Raw genomic sequence first — 18500 nt, 5'->3', positions numbered from 1 at the left:
CTATTCAGAGACATTTTGCAGGCACAGGGCCCTGCGGAGCTTAGGTGTGTATGTATGTGTGTGTATGATATAGATATATATGCATACGCACGCATATACATGCACACATACACATGTGCACACGCACACATACATGCACACACACGCACATATACACACACACATAAACATGCGCACGCGCACACAAACATGCGCACACGCACATACACGTACAAACATGCGCACACGCACACATGCGCACACATATACACCCACACATAAACATGCGCACACGCACACATAAACATGCGCACACATACATAGACACGCACACACCGTGTGTATGTATATGTGTGTATATATTTATGGTATTGCTTGACCTGAGGAAGAGAGGAAAACTCTTGAAAGCTTGTCCCATGACACAAATTCTTGGTCCAAATAAAAAAAGGTATCAACAAATACTGAAGAACTCATATATTCTGGTGTGTGTGTGTGTGTGTGTGTGTGTATATGTATGTATGTATGGATATATAGCGGTCAGCAGCCGGCAGCAACAGAGGACAGCAGCCAGCGGCGGAGGGAGAGAAGGACGGCATCCTGCAGTGAAGCTCGGCAGCGACAGAGGACAGCAGCCGGCGGCGGAGGGAGAGAAGGACGGCATCCTGCAGCGAAGCGCGGCAGAGGACAGCAGTTGGTGGCGGAGGGAGAAGAGGACCATGTGAATGGGACAGGAGGGCGGTAGGGAGGAGTTACGCTGTGGCAGCGGCAGACACCGGAAGTCAGAGAATACTTCTGTCAGACCGCTGGGGTGCGCACATACGTGTGTGTGTGTATATACACACACACGTGTGTATAGATAATTATATCTATCTATATAGATATATATATACACACATATATATATATATATAGAGAGAGAGAGAGAGATCTATCTATCTACACACACACACACACAATCTCTATCTAGACATATCACCCAAAAATCTATTTGCCCTAGTCCCGCCTTTTAAAAAAAGAAATGGAATAAATTCCTAGTAAGAACTAATAACATTTGTTTTTGACATAACCGTTTATATTTTGTATTACATTTATACTTTACTACAATTAGTCCTTGTTACTGTACATAGTTCCTTATGTGCGTGTGTGTAAGGGAAAATATTGGATGACCTCACTAATCTAGTAAAAAAAAGCCAGATATAAATGAGTGAGGGAGAGGGTGGGTGACGGAGAAGGTTGGGTGATGGTGAGGGGGGGTGGTTGACTGTGAGGGTGGGTGACTGTGAGGGAGAGGGTGGGCGGGTGAGGGAGAGGGTGGGTAACGGTGGGTGACTGGGTACTTGTGGTGACACACACACACACACATATATATATATATATATATATATATATATATATATATATATATATATATATATATCCAGTGGTCGACAAATCACCAAAAAATCTACTCGCCGAACAAAAAAATCTACTCGCCACCTAGTACCACACGTGTGCTGCTTGGGCCAATAGGAGCTCGCCACGATGTTAAATCCACTCGCCCGGGGCGTGCAAATGTATAGGTTTGTCGAACACTGTGTAATATATCTATATATATATAGATATATAGATATATATATACACACATACAAAAAAAATTATATATATATACACACACACACTATATATATAACACACACTATATATATAACACACACTATATATAACACACACACACACACACACACACTATATATATATATATATATCACACACACACACGCTATATATATCACACACACTATATATATATATATCACACACCCACACACACACTATATATATATATATATATATATATCACACACAACACGCGCGGCCGTCGGGGGGGGGGGGAGCGCGAGTCACGGGGGACCAAGCGGGCGCCGGGGGAGCGCGAGTCACGGGGAGGGACAGTGTGTGTGTGGGGGGGGGGGATGACAGTGTGTGTGTGTGGGGGGACAGTGTGTGTGTGGGGGGACGACAGTGTGTGTGTGGGGGGGGGGGGGGTGGACAGTGTGTGTGGGGGAGGGGGGACAGTGTGTGTGTGAGGGGGGGGACAGTTTGTGGGGGAGGGGGGACAGTGTGTGTGTGGGGGGGGGGACACAGTGTGACTCCCGGGCAACGCCGGGTCTCTCAGCTAGTATTATATATATCACACACGCACACACTATATATCACACACACACACACACACGCTATATATATCACACACACACACAAAACACTATATATATATATATATATATATATATATATATATATATATATATATATATATATATATATATATATATATATATCAGTATCACACACACACACTATATATAACACACACACTATATATAACACACACACACTATATATATATATATATATATATATATATATATATATATATATATATATATATATCTATATCACACACACCACCTTGCTGAACCCCCCCTCCCGGGGCCGCGCAACCCCCCTCCATCTCCCGCACGGCCAGGGAGGTAGCCACAGGGATCGGGGCAGAAGGGGGACACCACACAGCGGCAGATCGGGAGCGAGCACACGTCACTGGGAGACTCATGAATATTCATGATCTTCCACTGACTGATAGAAGCAGATTATAAATAAATGCCAGCTTTAAAAATGTCGCCAAATTTCGCCGATCAATACATGGAGAACGGATTGACTGGCAGCTATACAGTTCTTTAGGTAAGTAGAGATTGCGCACATGAAGCTATTGAAGTAAAAAAATAAATTTAAAAAAAAAAAAAAAGACTGAACTGCAGCTTTAACCCCTGAATTTTTAATCCACATTTGTGAAGAGATTTTAAAAATGCTTTATTAAAATGTATTTTATGGTAAGTTCAGGTTTTTAATGTCTCATTCAGAGATTAGTGAGCGATTCATTTATTGGAAGACAGTCTCATTTATTCAGCAGACTACTTCATAGACCGCACTTACTGTATAGTGCCGGCGACAGTGACGTGACGGCGCAGCAAAACAAATGCATTGACGCCATCGCGTGCGCTTATAGTAAGAGCGATGTGACGGCTTGGTCGCGATCGCTGGAAGTCATTTCAATTTGATTTTTCCAGCGGCCGCAGCGTGACACCAGCGTCGCCTTCGCCGTCACTATAAGCGCGGCCATAGAGTTCTTTTAAGTCCTTTTTTTACTGGTGTTTTTTTTGTCTTAGAGTTTAATGCTTTTATTATTATTATGATTATGATTATTATTACAAGGAGGAAATAATAACTCATATTGTTAACATAGCAGAGCACACACGTCTCCATGGTAACTGTGATTCCTATGAAACTCCCCAAACCGGAAACGGAAGTGACCATGCATACTCCTGGCAGAGGATGTCAAGGTTGTGTGTGAAGTTGGTGGGCTCTGCAATAGCCTTATCCTCCGGGCTCAGGGACCATTGCTCGCCCTCCATGGGGCAGTTGTGCCGGCTGTGACGTCACTGGGGCAGTTACTAGGTTGCCCCGGGGCAATCACCTTTCCCATATCTAAGACCACCCCACCCACTGTCAGACCCTGCGCCCACACCCCCCCCCCCCCCCACTCCATCAGACCCTGCGCCCACCACTCCCTGCTAGAGGTGCAGTGAGAACCCATAGACATGAACAAGCAGGACATGGCTGACGAGGCTCTATTCCTGCTCCTGCACAATGAGATCGTGTCCTGTGTTTACAAGTCCACCGAGCAAGGAGATGTGGTAAGTTAGTCCTTTCTGGGTAGTGTGTGTGCATGGAGGGGGAGGCTGGTGTGCATGGGGGGAGAGAGGCTGGTGTGCATGGGGGGAGAGAGGCTGGTGTGCATGGGGGGGGGGAGAGGCTGGTTTGCATGGGGGGGGAGAGAGGCTGGTGTGCATGGGGGGGGGAGAGAGAGGCTGGTGTGCATGGGGGGGGGAGAGAGGCTGGTGTGCATGGGGGGGGAGAGAGGCTGGTGTGCATGGGGGGGGGGAGAGAGAGGCTGGTGTGCATGGGGGGGGGGAGAGAGGCTGGTGTGCATGGGGGGGTTGAGAGAGAGGCTGGTGTGCATGGGGGGGGGGGAGAGAGAGGCTGGTGTGCATGGGGGGGGGGGAGAGAGAGGCTGGTGTGCATGGGGGGGAGAGAGAGAGGCTGGTGTGCATGGGGGGGGGGAGAGAGAGGCTGGTGTGCATGGGGGGGGGAGAGAGAGGCTGGTGTGCATGGGGGGGAGAGAGGCTGGTGTGCATGGGGGGGGAGAGAGGCTGGTGTGCATGGGGGGGGGGAGAGAGGCTGGTGTGCATGGGGGGGAGAGAGGCTGGTGTGCATGGGGGGGGAGAGAGGCTGGTGTGCATGGGAGGGGGAGAGAGGCTGGTGTGCATGGGGGGGGGGAGAGAGGCTGGTGTGCATGGGGGGGGGGAGAGAGGCTGGTGTGCATGGGGGGGAGAGGCTGGTGTGCATGGGGGGGGGAGAGAGGCTGGTGTGCATGGGGGGGAGAGAGGCTGGTGTGCATGGGGGGGAGAGAGACTGGTGTGCATGGGGGGAGGGGAAGAGGCTGGTGTGCATGGGGGGGAGGGGAAGAGGCTGGTGTGCATGGGGGGGAGGGGAAGAGGCTGGTGTGCATGGGGGGGAGGGGAAGAGGCTGGTGTGCATGGGGGGGAGGGGAAGAGGCTGGTGTGCATGGGGGGGAGGGGAAGAGGCTGGTGTGCATGGGGGGGAGGGGAAGAGGCTGGTGTGCATGGGGGGGAGGGGAAGAGGCTGGTGTGCATGGGGGGGAGGGGAAGAGGCTGGTGTGCATGGGGGGGAGGGGAAGAGGCTGGTGTGCATGGGGGGGAGGGGAAGAGGCTGGTGTGCATGGGGGGAGGGGAAGAGGCTGGTGTGCATGGGGGGAGGGGAAGAGGCTGGTGTGCATGGGGGGGAGGGGAAGAGGCTGGTGTGCATGGGGGGGAGGGGAAGAGGCTGGTGTGCATGGGGGGAGGGGAAGAGGCTGGTGTGCATGGGGAGAGGGGAAGAGGCTGGTGTGCATGGGGGGAGGGGAAGAGGCTGGTGTGCATGGGGGGAGGGGAAGAGGCTGGTGTGCATGGGGGGAGGGGAAGAGGCTGGTGTGCATGGGGGGAGGGGAAGAGGCTGGTGTGCATGGGGGGAGGGGAAGAGGCTGGTGTGCATGGGGGGAGGGGAAGAGGCTGGTGTGCATGGGGGGAGGGGAAGAGGCTGGTGTGCATGGGGGGAGGGGAAGAGGCTGGTGTGCATGGGGGGAGGGGAAGAGGCTGGTGTGCATGGGGGGGGGAGGCTGGTGTGCATGGGGGGGGGGGAGAGGCTGGTGTGCATGGGGGGGGGGAGAGGCTGGTGTGCATGGGGGGGGGGGGGGAGAGGCTGGTGTGCATGGGAGGGGGAGAGGCTGGTGTGCATGGGGCGGGAGGGGCTGGTGTGCATGAGGGGGGGGGTGCAGATAAATGAAATGGTTAGTTCAATAAATAAACTTCTGTTGCAAATGTATAATGAGAAACACAAGTGGGTTGCCCGAATCAGAACACACACACACACACACACACACACACACACACACACACACACACACACACACACACACACACACACACACACACACACACACACACACACACACACACACACACACACACACACACACTCTCTCTCTGTTACTGCTCCTTTTAACGCAATATGGTGTATTATGTAGCGGTATCCCATCTCTTAATCACCATTCTGCAATATACATCGTCTAAAGTGACTAGGCACCTCCAATTACGTCTATATTTTGGTGTCATCAAAAGTAGGATTGCCCCCGAGTCCTGTTGTTCTTAGTATTATTTATTTATAAAATGTTTTACCAGGACGTAATGCATTGAGTAACCTCTCGTTTTCAAGGGTGTCCTGGGCACAGTTATATCTCCCAACCTACTGTAATAAAAATCTATTTTTTTTTGTGTGGGGTGCTAGCAGCAGAGGGGTGAAGTTACCGTTGCCCTGAACTTCTGAATTGGGGTGTAATTCTATATTGTCTAAAGCAGCCGATCGAGGTGAAACTGGACGAAACCCCACACAAGTCCATGTAGGTCTCCAGCGAGTCGCAGTGTGATCAGCTGCTTTGGACAATATCGAAATAAATAAGGTGGTAGTAACTTGGCAAAAAGAAAATGTAAAAAACTTTACAAGGTAGTTGTCTGTCTTGGGAAGTTTTAACCACACTTTAAAGGAGCATTTCCTCTCGCTGCTTTTAAAAAAAAAAAAAAAATGCACCTGTTCTTCACATTTATGGCGACGTAATTATCTCAGCTGCCGATGGATCTGCGAAGATTCTGCTTCCCAGGGCACCCAATATGGCTGCCTATTTCAAAAGAGCGAGTGATGTAGCTTCCTAAATGGTTTTTATAGCAACTCAAGAAAGCTATAATACATTAAAAATCATTGAAAAGAGCACAAAGAGTGAAACAACACTTTTTAAAAAAAATCTAATACTGCAAAACTGATTTATTAATGTACTTATTTGTTTCCTTTGAGTGACCCAGGACATGGTAACTATGTCATAGGGTCTGGAATTCCAGGGGTCCAATGATGTAGTAGCTAAGTAAAAAGAATGGCTGCTCCTTTTGCTAGGGGGAGATTGCGTCTTGCATGACACGATTTGCACGGATGAGGAACAGACTGGGGAGGACTCCCCTTATGTTATCAGTGACGGAACGGTCACGTGATCGGAGGGGCAGTGGCATACTGGTGCCGTGGCCCCTTCGGCACTCAAAGGGTTTGTCAAATTCCGGCTTACTACATACAGTATTTATTGCACTTAATGTTTATCTGTTTGGCTAATTATGGCAACTTTCATTATTTAAAAAAGAACATATGTACCTGTAGTTAAAGGACCGACAGTCGTATTAATAAGAGATGAGAAGCCCGCCAATGCATTGGATGTATAATTACCATGGAAACCTTTTAAAAGCTCGAAACGCTTGTCTGTTTTTTAAATAAACAAAGGTAAAGCACCTCCTTACCCTGTTAAACATGCCACTGCCATTAATTTATGTTGTTTCCAGATGGGATGCAAACAATATGAAGTGTGCTCTTCTATGTATTTGCATGTTTTGTAGTTTCTTTTGAATTAAAACAAATGATTCAATAATTTGAATTTATGGTGACAATTGTTTAGATTGGCACAAGCAACGTCAAATAACCAGTCTAATATTTACCTGCTTATTGGATACACATATGCTGCCCCTCAGGCCCTTCTGTTATGACTGTTCATAGATTGCCATGCTTGCAGGTTGATTTGACCTGATACTTTTCCTTATGCTGATGCCATAGACAGATTAAAAGATGTATATATATTTTTTTTATCTTCTAGGAAAATGGAAGATGCATCACCAAACTGGAAAATATGGGATTTAGAGTAGGACAGGGCTTAATAGAGAGGTAGGTAGACCAATCTGCATCATTTCACGTGAGAATATTATTAAAGCAGCACGTGCCACTTTGCATGGTATGTTAAGAGTTGCAGTAATAGATGCAGTCTCACCAAGGTGTAATAAGTTAAAACTGTGATTGCTAACTTAAAACAGCAGACCATATTTTTTAATCTTTTGCTTTGTCTGCCTTGTCCTAAGCCTAGTCTTTCTAGTAAGTTCTGTGACTGTTGAGAGGTATGAATAAATCAGGAGTAAACAAGATTGACAACCACTAACCTCTTCAGAGTACTCCTTATAAGTGAAAACGTGCATTCTCTAGACTTTTTATTTATTTTTTATGTATTTAAAACACTCAACTGATCGATCGCCTCAATTTAACCTATTCGACACATCACTGGCATCAGTTGAGTTGGGGTCTGCACATAAATGTCAAAGCACTTTGTCTTCACACTTTTACACTGCAAGTTTATTTCCCATCGGTTACTAGAAAAATGAATGCACCCTATGAAAAGACAATGTCTGTATGTGCTTCTGTGTAGGCGGTTGACCACAGACAGATGTACAAAATAAGTCTATTAGAAAACAAAATGGCACGGGTCAAAGATAATAAATTAATCGCCGGGGTCTTCGTTTGCAACAGATCTTGTTGAAGATGAGTGACCGATGTACACAGAACCATGCCCGCTTCTTTGCAGAGGGGCCTGCAACGCATTGCATTCCAGCACCGAGGTTACAGGCTCCTTCCCACCTAGTAACCTATCGGCAATGGCATTTTAAAGTAAAAAGTCAACCTTATTTTCCAATTTCATAAGTTGTCTCCTGATGTATATATTTAATAGCTAAGAACAGGGGTAGCCAACGTCCGTCCTCAAAGGCCACCAACAGGTCAGGTTTTAAGGATATCCCTGCATCAGCACAGGTGGCTTAGGCTGCGCTTATAGTGCCGGCGACGGCGATGCGAATTCGCCCGAAAACAAAAGCATTGCCGCCACCGCGTGCGCTTATAGTGACGGCGACAAGCAACGGCGCCATCGCCAAAACCCGCCGCCAGCAAAATTTGATTTTTCAAGGGCCGTCGCGTCACGTGACGGTCCTTTAACAAATCAAATTGCGGGAATCTCGCGATGCCGCCGACCAGCGAAACGTAACTTTCGCCGGTGGCGACGGGTGACGTCACCCATCGGCGGCACTATAGGCAAAGCCTTAGTCAGTAGGACTGAGCCACCTGTGCTGACGCAGGGATATCCCTAATACTTTGCCTGTTGGTGGCCCTTGGGGACTGGGGTTGGCCACCCCTGGCTGAGAATGGGATTGGAATAAAACAGACGACAGTTTTCACAATCAACATTTTGTAGACCATGTAGAGAGGAGTTAAACATCCCGAGGTTGACAAACGGCACCAAATTTTATGCGATGTTGTTTTACATATGTAGCAAACATTTTGGCAGATTTGTTTATAAATGAGGTATTTCACGCCGAATCCTTCCGGACACAGTAAGTGAGGCTGCTTCTTTACTGTTCTCACAAGCATGTTTGATGTTTATTTTGCACCATTAGAGCTCATTTTGTTTAATTTGCGTGATATACACGGGAAAGTGTATTGATTGGAGCAGCAGTGCACTGTGGAGTAAATTAATGTGAATATCTACTAATGAATCCTTTTGTTTGTTTGGCCCTAGACTTACCAAGGACACAGCCCGGTTCAAAGACGAACTCGATATAATGAAATTTGTCTGCAAAGATTTTTGGACCACAGTGTTCAAAAAGCAAATCGATAACCTGAGGACCAATCACCAGGTACAACATAAAGATAGAGGGGAAATAAACTCCAGCGCAAATAGACACTTCAAAACATAAATAGTGAGTGGTAAAAACCACAACCAATATAAACGGAAGAAAGTGTGTGTGTGTGTGTGTGTGTGTGTGTGTGTGTACAAATATTCCTACTAAATGAAAATGAATATCAAACAAAATACATTGCTTGTGAGGAACTGATGCTGCTCATCCAGAAGGGATTCTCCCAAACCCCTCAAAAAGCTGCCAGCGGACGGCAAAGCACAAACAGGCTCCTCCAATGTGACTCGCACACAAAGTAAGCTCAAACTCCAACACCCACCACATCATATATACAGCTGAACCCCGTTATAACGCTGTGCTTGGGGTCCAAAGAATCACATCGCGCTATAAGCGGATCGCGTTAGAAATAATGTACAATTGTATGCATTGTACAATAAAGTATTTAATATACCGATAATCGTGTTGTAAAGTATTCCTAAATACAAAAATTGGGAGCCACGCTTACATCGCGTTATAAGCAGATTTGCGTTGTAACGGATCGCGGTTGAGCTGTGTGTGTGTATATGTCAAAAGGAATGCTACTGAGCATGGCAAATGTATACACCAAAAGACGGGGGTGCCCAATGCTACATCCAATTAAATTAAAACATATGGTAATAAGTATAAAGTTTAAATACTTCAATAATAATATTTAGTGACAGAAAATATAAAGGGCAATAAAATAGTGCAGTACAGCAATGACCTTAAATGGGTTACGTGGATATAGCTCACTCACAATGTTAAAGATGAAATGGGGCACAAAGAACGAGCAGCTGATCAGAGGAAGCGTTCCCTCAATCAGCTTCTCCTCCATAAACCAGTTTGGACTGCCATTAAAAAGAACGAAAACGCCACACAGTGTAACAGTTTATATCAAACACAGTAGATTAACATGAGAGATTTACACTCCCACAACAGCAGTGTAAAAGCACATAGTGACCACAGCCAGGATCAGAAGCAAAGACATTCAGAAGGGCCCTTCAATGCAGCGAGGGTGCCAGGCGAAGGCGACCGCAAGGAGAACACTGCAGGCTCTGCTTCTGATCCTCACTACAAAACAAGTCAATATGAAAAGGAAACCAATATCTCCATATTATCAATGTTTTAGTTATTGTCTTCATGGGGTGACAAGATATCTGTGCAAAAGCAAGTGTTAAACAAAGCTAATTATTAATAGATTTGAGTGTTCTTTGTAAGGTTTAATGCTCTAATTAGAGTAACATTTAGAGAATAGGAGGAGTCTCTTTAAACCCACTGATGCTTAAACGTTCGTTCATATACAGCGCTGGTTTCTATACATGAGCTGCGTTTTTTGATACCAACTTGAAGTTTGTTCATCTCCCATTTGGTCAGAGGCACGTCCAACACATTGTTTTGTCATGCGTAGCTGACTATGTTCAAACTTGTGCAGAACAGCGGGGGCGTGGTGAGGTTTTCATTATTATAAATCAACGTTAACCCCTCTGGCTTCCGGCCATATTTCTGTTTTCATGTCTATACAATTTTGAGATCTACTTGTTTTTCTACTTTTCAAGGGTATCTATGTGCTTCAGGATAACAAGTTCCGACTCATAACGCCGATGTCTGCAGGAAAGCAGTATATGGAACATGCGCCTAAGGTAATGTATGAGTGCAGAGGTCATTAAAACCAAGGTCACCAGAGAAGTACGCAATAAATAAAGTCAAAACATTCAGAAGATGATAATTGGCAACAAAGAATAAAGCATATGGGGTACACACACACACATTTATAAGTGCCTTCATTGTTTTATTATCTCTACTGATGAAGTGATTTGCAGCAAAATAATAAAAATGTTTAATACTATTTAATCTATCCTAGTGTATATTTGTTTCACCCCTTAAACTCTCTTGGTTTAAAAAAATCCACATTAAAATAAGGAAGTTCATGCACTGAAAAATATCTGCCGGTATATGCATGATGTCATGAAACTTTCCTATGAATTCTGAAGAAGTTTATTGGGGTATGTATTCAGTGCAGTTCCTTGGGTGGCTATTACCGCTTGTTAATGGCTATTTACTTGAATATCCTCTCACTAGCAATAATTATTCCACCATGGATATTTTGCTACTGCTGCTAATTATTTTCACATTTTGTGCAAATATTGATCAGTTTTTGCCTCTTCAACATACATCTGCTTTTGTAATGTTGTTCCGGTGAAATGTTTTGTAGTTGCATTCAGATTTCCCATTATCTTCCAAACTTGAGATACCCTTTGTTGGATCAACATAAAATGATAGATTTCAAGATCACGCAGCTTTCTTCTGGAGCCGTCGCCAGAAAGAGCTGTAAAAACCTAACTGTATAGGCGATCTAAACTTTTAATAATGGTCTATTCAAATATATCACAGCCTACAAATAAGTGTTCTTTTATGTATCAGATTGTACATGAGCCTAGGTTATTTCAGCCTCCTGGAGCGTTCTGGTGGAATATGTTGTGATGTGTATATATGTACAGCTGATCCTCGCTTATCCGACATAGAGCGTACCGCTAACGACCGTTGGATTGCGGGTCCATATTAATTGGTGGCGGTGTCCATCGGATAAGCGGTTCCGACGTCGGATAAGCCGTTTGATGGAAAGCGGGCCGTGGGATACCGAGGATCAAATGTATCTTTATTTATGCAGCTGTACTTAGCGCTGTACAAGAGACAATACAGTACAGGGAATTATAGTACAATATGAGCAACAAATAAAATCGGACAATAGGAAAGGAAATCCCTGCTCCGGAGAGCTTACAATCTAAGTGGCATGATAGGAGAGTTGGAGACATCAGGCGAGGGAAGAAGTGCAGCAGATGGCAGTGCTTGTGATGTTCTTTATCACTACCATTTAATCCTATGGAAACTTTAATAATTTCTGCGTTCTAGCACCATATTCTATGTATCCGTAACTAAAATAAAGCTGGCTACATCTATTCATGTACAAGCAAAAAAATATTGTTTAGCTAAAGCCACCCACACTAATATCTGTGCAGCATTTCCCCAGGACGGCTACTCATTTTCTTTTTAACTTGCCTCTCTATACAGTATTTAGCCTTCACGTGTGGATTAATCAGAGGAGGTTTATCAAATGTGGGAATAAAGAGTATTGTGACTGCAGAGGTCTCCGTAATGCCTGCATGTAAGTACATGTCTTTAAATTAGCGCATTCAATTCCCATTGTAAATATGAATCAAGACCCGGAGCAGCAGTGGCCAACTCCAGTCCTCAAGGACCACCAACAGGTCAGGTTTTAAGGATATCCCTGCTTCAGCACAGCTGGCTCCGACACTGATTGAGCCCCCCCGTGCTGAAGCAGGGATATCCTTAAAACCTGACCTCTTGGTGGCCCTTGAGGATTGGAAATGGCCACCTCTGAACTAGAGCGTTGTCATCGTCTTCAGGAGGTTAAAATGAAGATGTCCACAGAGCCTGTGCAGACTAAATGTTACCATGGTAACCAAAGAGGGAGATTAAGAAAATAACGATTTTTAACACTAGAACTTTATTTTTTTATTTTTTAGAGCAGGGCATGTTTAGGGGTAAAGATACTAAAGTTATAAGCGATAATCATATATGTAGGCTTGGGGGGGGGGATTGCTGAATTAATCAATACACACCATCTACTGTTGTAGATACCAACTGAGAGGTTGGTCAGAGGAGCAATTCATGCCGTTTTTTCATTGTTTAGCACAGGCTTGAAGCAGTGGTCTCTGGAGCTTAACCCCATTCATTTCAGCCCCAGGGACCCCCTGCTTCCGGAGATACCTCCGTAGGGGGTGCCAGTAGCCGCTCCGGCCGAGCTGCCTGTGTTTTAAAGTGTACAGCTCCCGCGTGCCTATAGGACGCTGAACCTGATGTCGCTGCCTCCTATTGGCCCTCAGGGTACGTGAGTTTTGGAACTCTGGCATTACATGAACCCTGGTACCCGAGCGGCTGCTGGTGACGCCTACAAAGGTCTGTATCTCTGGAAGCAGGGGGTTCCCAGGCCTGAAATAAATGAGGTTCAGCTCTGGCAACCCCCTGCTTCAATCCTGTGTTTTAAAAAAAAATGGCATGTATCGCTGCTTTAAGAGAATCATTATTTTCTCTATACTGTCAGGTCGCAGCTGAATCAGAAATGTAACCCATTTCTCTCCTTTTGTAGGTAAGTTCCAGGTGATGATACAGAAGCTGTAGAACGTGAATAAAGTCACTGTTGCAGAGGACTGACGGTCATATATTCAACTGACTTAACTACAAATCACTACTTGATGGGCATCGTAGAGCAAATACTTTGCTGATGAACTGACTCGCTAATTAACGTGCCCATCTCTGTCACTTTCATTGCACAGCCCTGTTCTTTTACAAGTGGCCCTATTTGGACTTCTGTCATTGTATTCTGTTTGTGTGCTTCCACATTTAAGTGGCTGACCAGGCACAATAGAAAGAAGTGAACATGAGCACACTAATGTTTCAGAAAAGTATAGTGAAACCGGCATTGCAATTGTCATAAAAAATGTACTGAATTCTCTATCTGAAGAGACTAAACCATCTATTACAAATATATACTTCTTTATGCACCCACATTATTCCAACTCTAATCCAGCCCTTTGTCTCTTGAATTTGCCAACACAATACAACACGTTATTTCCCTTCTCTCTCAATGAATCTGGAGTTTGAAATGGAAGTGATCTGCCGCTCTGCTTTTCACAGGGACAGGTATTGGAGCATTCCCAAACTATTTAATTGTATCTACATAGAAAATATTTAGTTGGATTTAAGCAACTTCAGTGTTAAAGGTACACATGTCGTTTTAGATGTTATAAAAAAAAAATGTAATTTAATTTTGGCGTTTGAAACCTCAGGCCGTTTTCAAGTGTTCTGGGCTGTGCCCCTGATGTGCCCTTGTTTACTTTTGATTATACTTTTATGCTTTTTAGAATAAGATCGTGAAATGTTAATCAACACAAACCCTAAGACATTGCAAGACAACCCAAAATGAATGTATGATGTAGGCTGACGCTGAAATCCTTTTGAGTGGGTTAATAGTAATTATTTCACTAATAACTACTTCACTGCCACAGCAACCAATGCTTTGACTCACCTGGCACTGAGGGGGTTAAAGCCGTCACTTCTGTTGCCATCTATGACAGCAGAAGGTTAAAATATACTAATATTTGTCGTTTGAGATCATACTGCAGTCATTCCAGAGAACAAAATGAACATTTTAACCTTGGAGTCATTTTAAGAAACAATTGCATAACTATTCTAGTTTAATGGTGGGTGCATGCTGCATACTATTTAAAGGTGCAATTAATTAACAAATGAACATATGGGTTAGTTAGGGTATTCATAGAAGTGCGATCGTGCCGACTGCGTGCTTAAATGAACAACCCCTATAACCTTTTAACACTTTTTTTTATACAGTTGTACAGTGGTGCTTTAGTTTCCTTTTTATGTTTTTGGCTTTCCAGGAGTGTAATACTTTGCGACCCGTCCTTTTGGACGTCAGTGTTTCACTGCGCATTAAATTAAAATTAAATGAGTCTAGTTTCGGGTTGGATGCCTTATTTCCTGGGGGTTAAGGATTGCACCTTTTTAAAAAAACTATATAACTACCTGTAAGTCTTAATTGTATCAGTATTATATTGTACATTAGCTGAAAGTAAAAAGGAAAATGTAAATAAATTGTGTTTTTGTGTTCCAAATATGTAAAAATGAGCAGAGTATGACATTAGGGGAGAGGTTAGCAGGTGCAGTGCAAAATCGTTTTGCCAAACAACTAAAGCTTATTTGGTCAGTACGGAAACTTTGTTCCTTTCGGACGGTGTTCAAAGTGTGACACTACCATGTGCTACGGACAGGGCCGCAGACCGCTTTCCAGGGGCCCAGGACTAGACTTTCCACTGGGCTCCCTCCTCTCTCTTCTCCCCCACTACACATAACCCCTCCCATTCAAGACACGCACACGTCACCTTAGGCCGAGCTGATGGTGTCGCTGTGTGGGCAATTGCGGGACTCTTACCTGATTTCCTATTGTAGTTCCTAAAGTGCCTGCTGGGGTGCGTGTGTCTGCTGCTACATTTTGGCCCGACAACTACATTTGAGATCCCGGGCTGCAGTCGCGTGACGTCAGCGTCACGTTAGCTGGTTCAACCAATTAGGGCCAACCAGCTTCGTGACGTTCGCCATGCCCCCGATCGCCGCCCCAATCTCCTGCAGCCTAGTGCACACATCGCTGGGGCTGTACAAGTGGCACGCACGATTGCCCGCGCCGCCTCCATGAGCTCGGCCTTAGAGTGGGGCCTCTGGTGCCGCGCCGATCAGTTGGGCCCGACTTCCGGGCGGCTCGAGGGGCCTGCACAGGAGGCTTGGTCCGCTGCAGGGGAGCAGACCTGGGGCCTGACAGCCGGACTCAGTTTGCCTCGTTAGTATTCTAATGTCAGTAGAACGCAGTGTGGGAGACGCCTGTGTGTGGTCTGTTGGAGACTGGATTGGCATCTCTCTTCTCCCTGTATGCCTGAGCTCTTTGCAGGTCCCGCTCAAATGATGTCAGAGGCTTCATCTCTCCGTCTCAGACCAAATCCCACTACTGCCTCACTATCTCTCAAGTCTCCAACCCTATGCGTTTCACAATAATACAATATGCAAAAACTCCGGCGATTAAAATAAGTTACCCCAGTCCAATGAAATGTCCATATAGCTTATAAAGTTCTCTTGGTAATTCAAGCGAAAATGAAGTGGTGAGTCTGCTGCTGGCTGGCACCCCAATGATCCTCCTACAGATGAATAGATAAGGGAAAAGAGACCATTGCGCAGTAACAAGCACCAGGTTTCAGTTCTATGGACTAGAAGGTTGTCAACTTACAAGAATAATAATATTATGTTCGATTGAGAGAATCTGTGCTTTAGCCCACGTTTTCTCCTGGACTCCACGAATCCCACGTGATGTCAATCATTAGTCAGCTCCATCTACTGGTTCACCACAGTTTATACCCAATAGTCTTCTCCGTGGATACCCAGAAATGAAATGACATTGGAGATAATAGTGCAGACTGCTAGAAAATGTAATAATGATAAAAACAGCCAAAAGGTTACTTACATAAACTTAGCTGCTGTAAAATGACTGACAATGTGCTGTCCGCAGCTTGTATCGGGTATAAGGTATGTACACTGAGCTGTAAGCGCTCTCACTGCTCACAGCTCCAATAGTGACGCCGCCCTCCACGCAACTGACTGACGTCACACGATGTCGCCACCACAACCCTCCTTGCCGACGGACACCTCAGTGCCTCAACTCCTTCCCCAAACGCGTTTCGTGACGCTAAAATTGTTACTTCACTTCATCACTTAACTGATGAAGTGACGATTTTATAAGCTATATGGACATTTCATTGGACTGGGGTAAACTGTTATTTTAAGCGCCGGGGTTTTTGCATATTGTATTATTGTAGTCTGTATGCGAATTTGTGAGTAATTTGTTAGGTAGGAACTCCACGGCAGCTCTACCAATCACGCACAGAGTTTGGTCAGGTTCATCACATTTCACTTTGTATTTTTATTTGTATTTATCACAATGGTCATAGCGCTGAGTTATAGGGTTTATTAGTCAGCCACTTTTAATTCCTATGCGTTTCACAACACAAACAGGCTGCTTCCTCGGGTACTCATAATATTGACAAAAAAACTGAAAATTGAAGCACAATATCACCTAGAATGGGCAAATTAATATAAACAAGTGATAAATAGAATTCTTGGGGATAGCGCAGCTCCCTAAAAATAAGACTCCGACAAATGAGAGGCGATTATTTTATGGTAAAGCTTTGCCCTACCTGGAAACTAATAGATAAAAGGATTAACCCCCACACACCGCATGATTTTTAATAAAATGCTCTTTTTCCCCTTACCTCATTTGTTTTTCATGTCCTAGCTGCCACATATCAGTGTAGATCTGATCCAGGTAATAAAAAAAAAACATTCATTTCCAATAAAGACTATTTCTTGATATTTTGATAATAAATATAAGCTGACTCCGTATTCAAATGTAATGACCGAATTCCTAATATGTAAAACATCTTGTGGCAATAATTTAAAACACCTGCAGCCTAAATAAAGCTGTTTAAACAATGCCAGTACAGTTTTCTTTCATCTTTTTAATTAGTGCAAAATTCAACGTGGTTTAACCACAAGATAATAAGACATCTGTTTATCTTAGTAATATGAAGATCTGATCTGTCTTTGAAAAAAGTTGTTCTGTGTCCGTGAGAAATCGTATTCCAGATATTAATATGGTACTATAATAAGAGACGTCGTGTTAGTGAGGAACGTGGTGCATGAAGCAAAAATAAATATATACCGGTATATGCCCGTGGTCACAAGTAGCACTAACACGGGGGTGTTCCTACCCATCGGCTCATCCTTTAGTTGCAGTTCAAGTGTGGTACACGAGATTCAGAATATGACCACTTTATTTTTATTTTCATATTAATTTATTTTAGAAAGCTTTTCCCCTTTGTATTTTTTCTTAGTCTCTCGGGTCAGCATCAGGTCAAAAATAGGTAAAAATCATCATTGTTTGTGGGAGGAATTGTTTCTTTTCCCGCGTCCGCTTCGGGTTAGTTTGCAGCGCTTTGCATTGAAGACGCTAAATGCTGCACAACTTTCCTGGTCAATTTAAAAGTAGTGAGGAAGGTGGACCCAGAGCATAGACAGGACTGGCCCTCTGGTTGGGCACTTACAGCAAAGCCAGTATGGACCAACCACTAGGCAAGTCTTTCTCTTCTTTCCCCCCACAGAGCCCTCCTAATGGGGGAAGGAGAGGATGTCCAGTTCTTGCCCTCGGAGGAGTCGTTCTTGGGAAAGCCACGAGTTTTCTAGCATAATACAGAGCTCGCGGTGGCGGCGCGGGCGTCCGCTTCCATGCGCGCACTCTTGCAGCCCCAGCGATGCGTGCGCTAGCTGCAGGAGATGGGTCACGGCGATCGGGGGCGTGGTGGACGCATCACAAATGTGTCACGGAGCTGGTTCGCCCTCATTGGCTGAACCAGCTCACGTGACGGTGACGTCACGCGACTGCAGCCTGCAATTTCAATTTCTTTTGTGGCGGCAAAATGTAGCTGCGTCGACGCGCCGCGGGCACTTAAGGAACTACCTTAAACAATCAGGTAAGAGTCATTGCAGTGCGCGCGGATACAAGTGCGCGCACGTAGCAACGCCGCCACCGTGTGCTCTGCCTAACTTTCCCAGGCTTGGCAGTGATTGGAGGATAGAGGCTGCCAAGCTCGAAGGAGGCATTTGTCCAAT

The 18500-nt window shown here is 45.0% G+C and overlaps 1 protein-coding gene across 1 annotated transcript; it reads left to right on the top strand.

Moving 5' to 3' along the window:
- Positions 1-3317: 3317 nt before the first annotated feature.
- TRAPPC6B (trafficking protein particle complex subunit 6B) lies at positions 3318-14885 on the top strand. The gene is made up of 6 exons (XM_075614330.1): positions 3318-3710; positions 7319-7386; positions 9059-9176; positions 10751-10834; positions 12264-12357; positions 13363-14885. The coding sequence occupies exons 1-6, from the start codon at positions 3615-3617 to the stop codon at positions 13392-13394; spliced, it is 492 nt and encodes a 163-aa protein (XP_075470445.1). The 5' UTR covers positions 3318-3614; the 3' UTR covers positions 13395-14885.
- The last annotated feature ends 3615 nt before the right edge of the window (positions 14886-18500 follow it).

The sequence above is a fragment of the Ascaphus truei genome, chromosome 9, assembly GCF_040206685.1.
Source record: "Ascaphus truei isolate aAscTru1 chromosome 9, aAscTru1.hap1, whole genome shotgun sequence".
Classification (NCBI taxonomy): domain Eukaryota; kingdom Metazoa; phylum Chordata; class Amphibia; order Anura; family Ascaphidae; genus Ascaphus; species Ascaphus truei.
Note: the sequence above shows the minus strand (reverse complement) of the source record. Positions and strands in the feature narration are given on the sequence as shown.

Excerpts from the sequence above, each read along its gene's own strand:
- TRAPPC6B (XM_075614330.1), top strand. The coding sequence starts at position 3,615 with ATGAACAAGCAGGACATGGCTGACGAGGCTCTATTCCTGCTCCTGCAC. Across the intron at positions 3,711-7,318 it reads CCACCGAGCAAGGAGATGTG|GAAAATGGAAGATGCATCAC; the intron begins GTAAGTTAGTCC and ends TTTATCTTCTAG. Across the intron at positions 10,835-12,263 it reads ATATGGAACATGCGCCTAAG|TATTTAGCCTTCACGTGTGG; the intron begins GTAATGTATGAG and ends CTCTCTATACAG.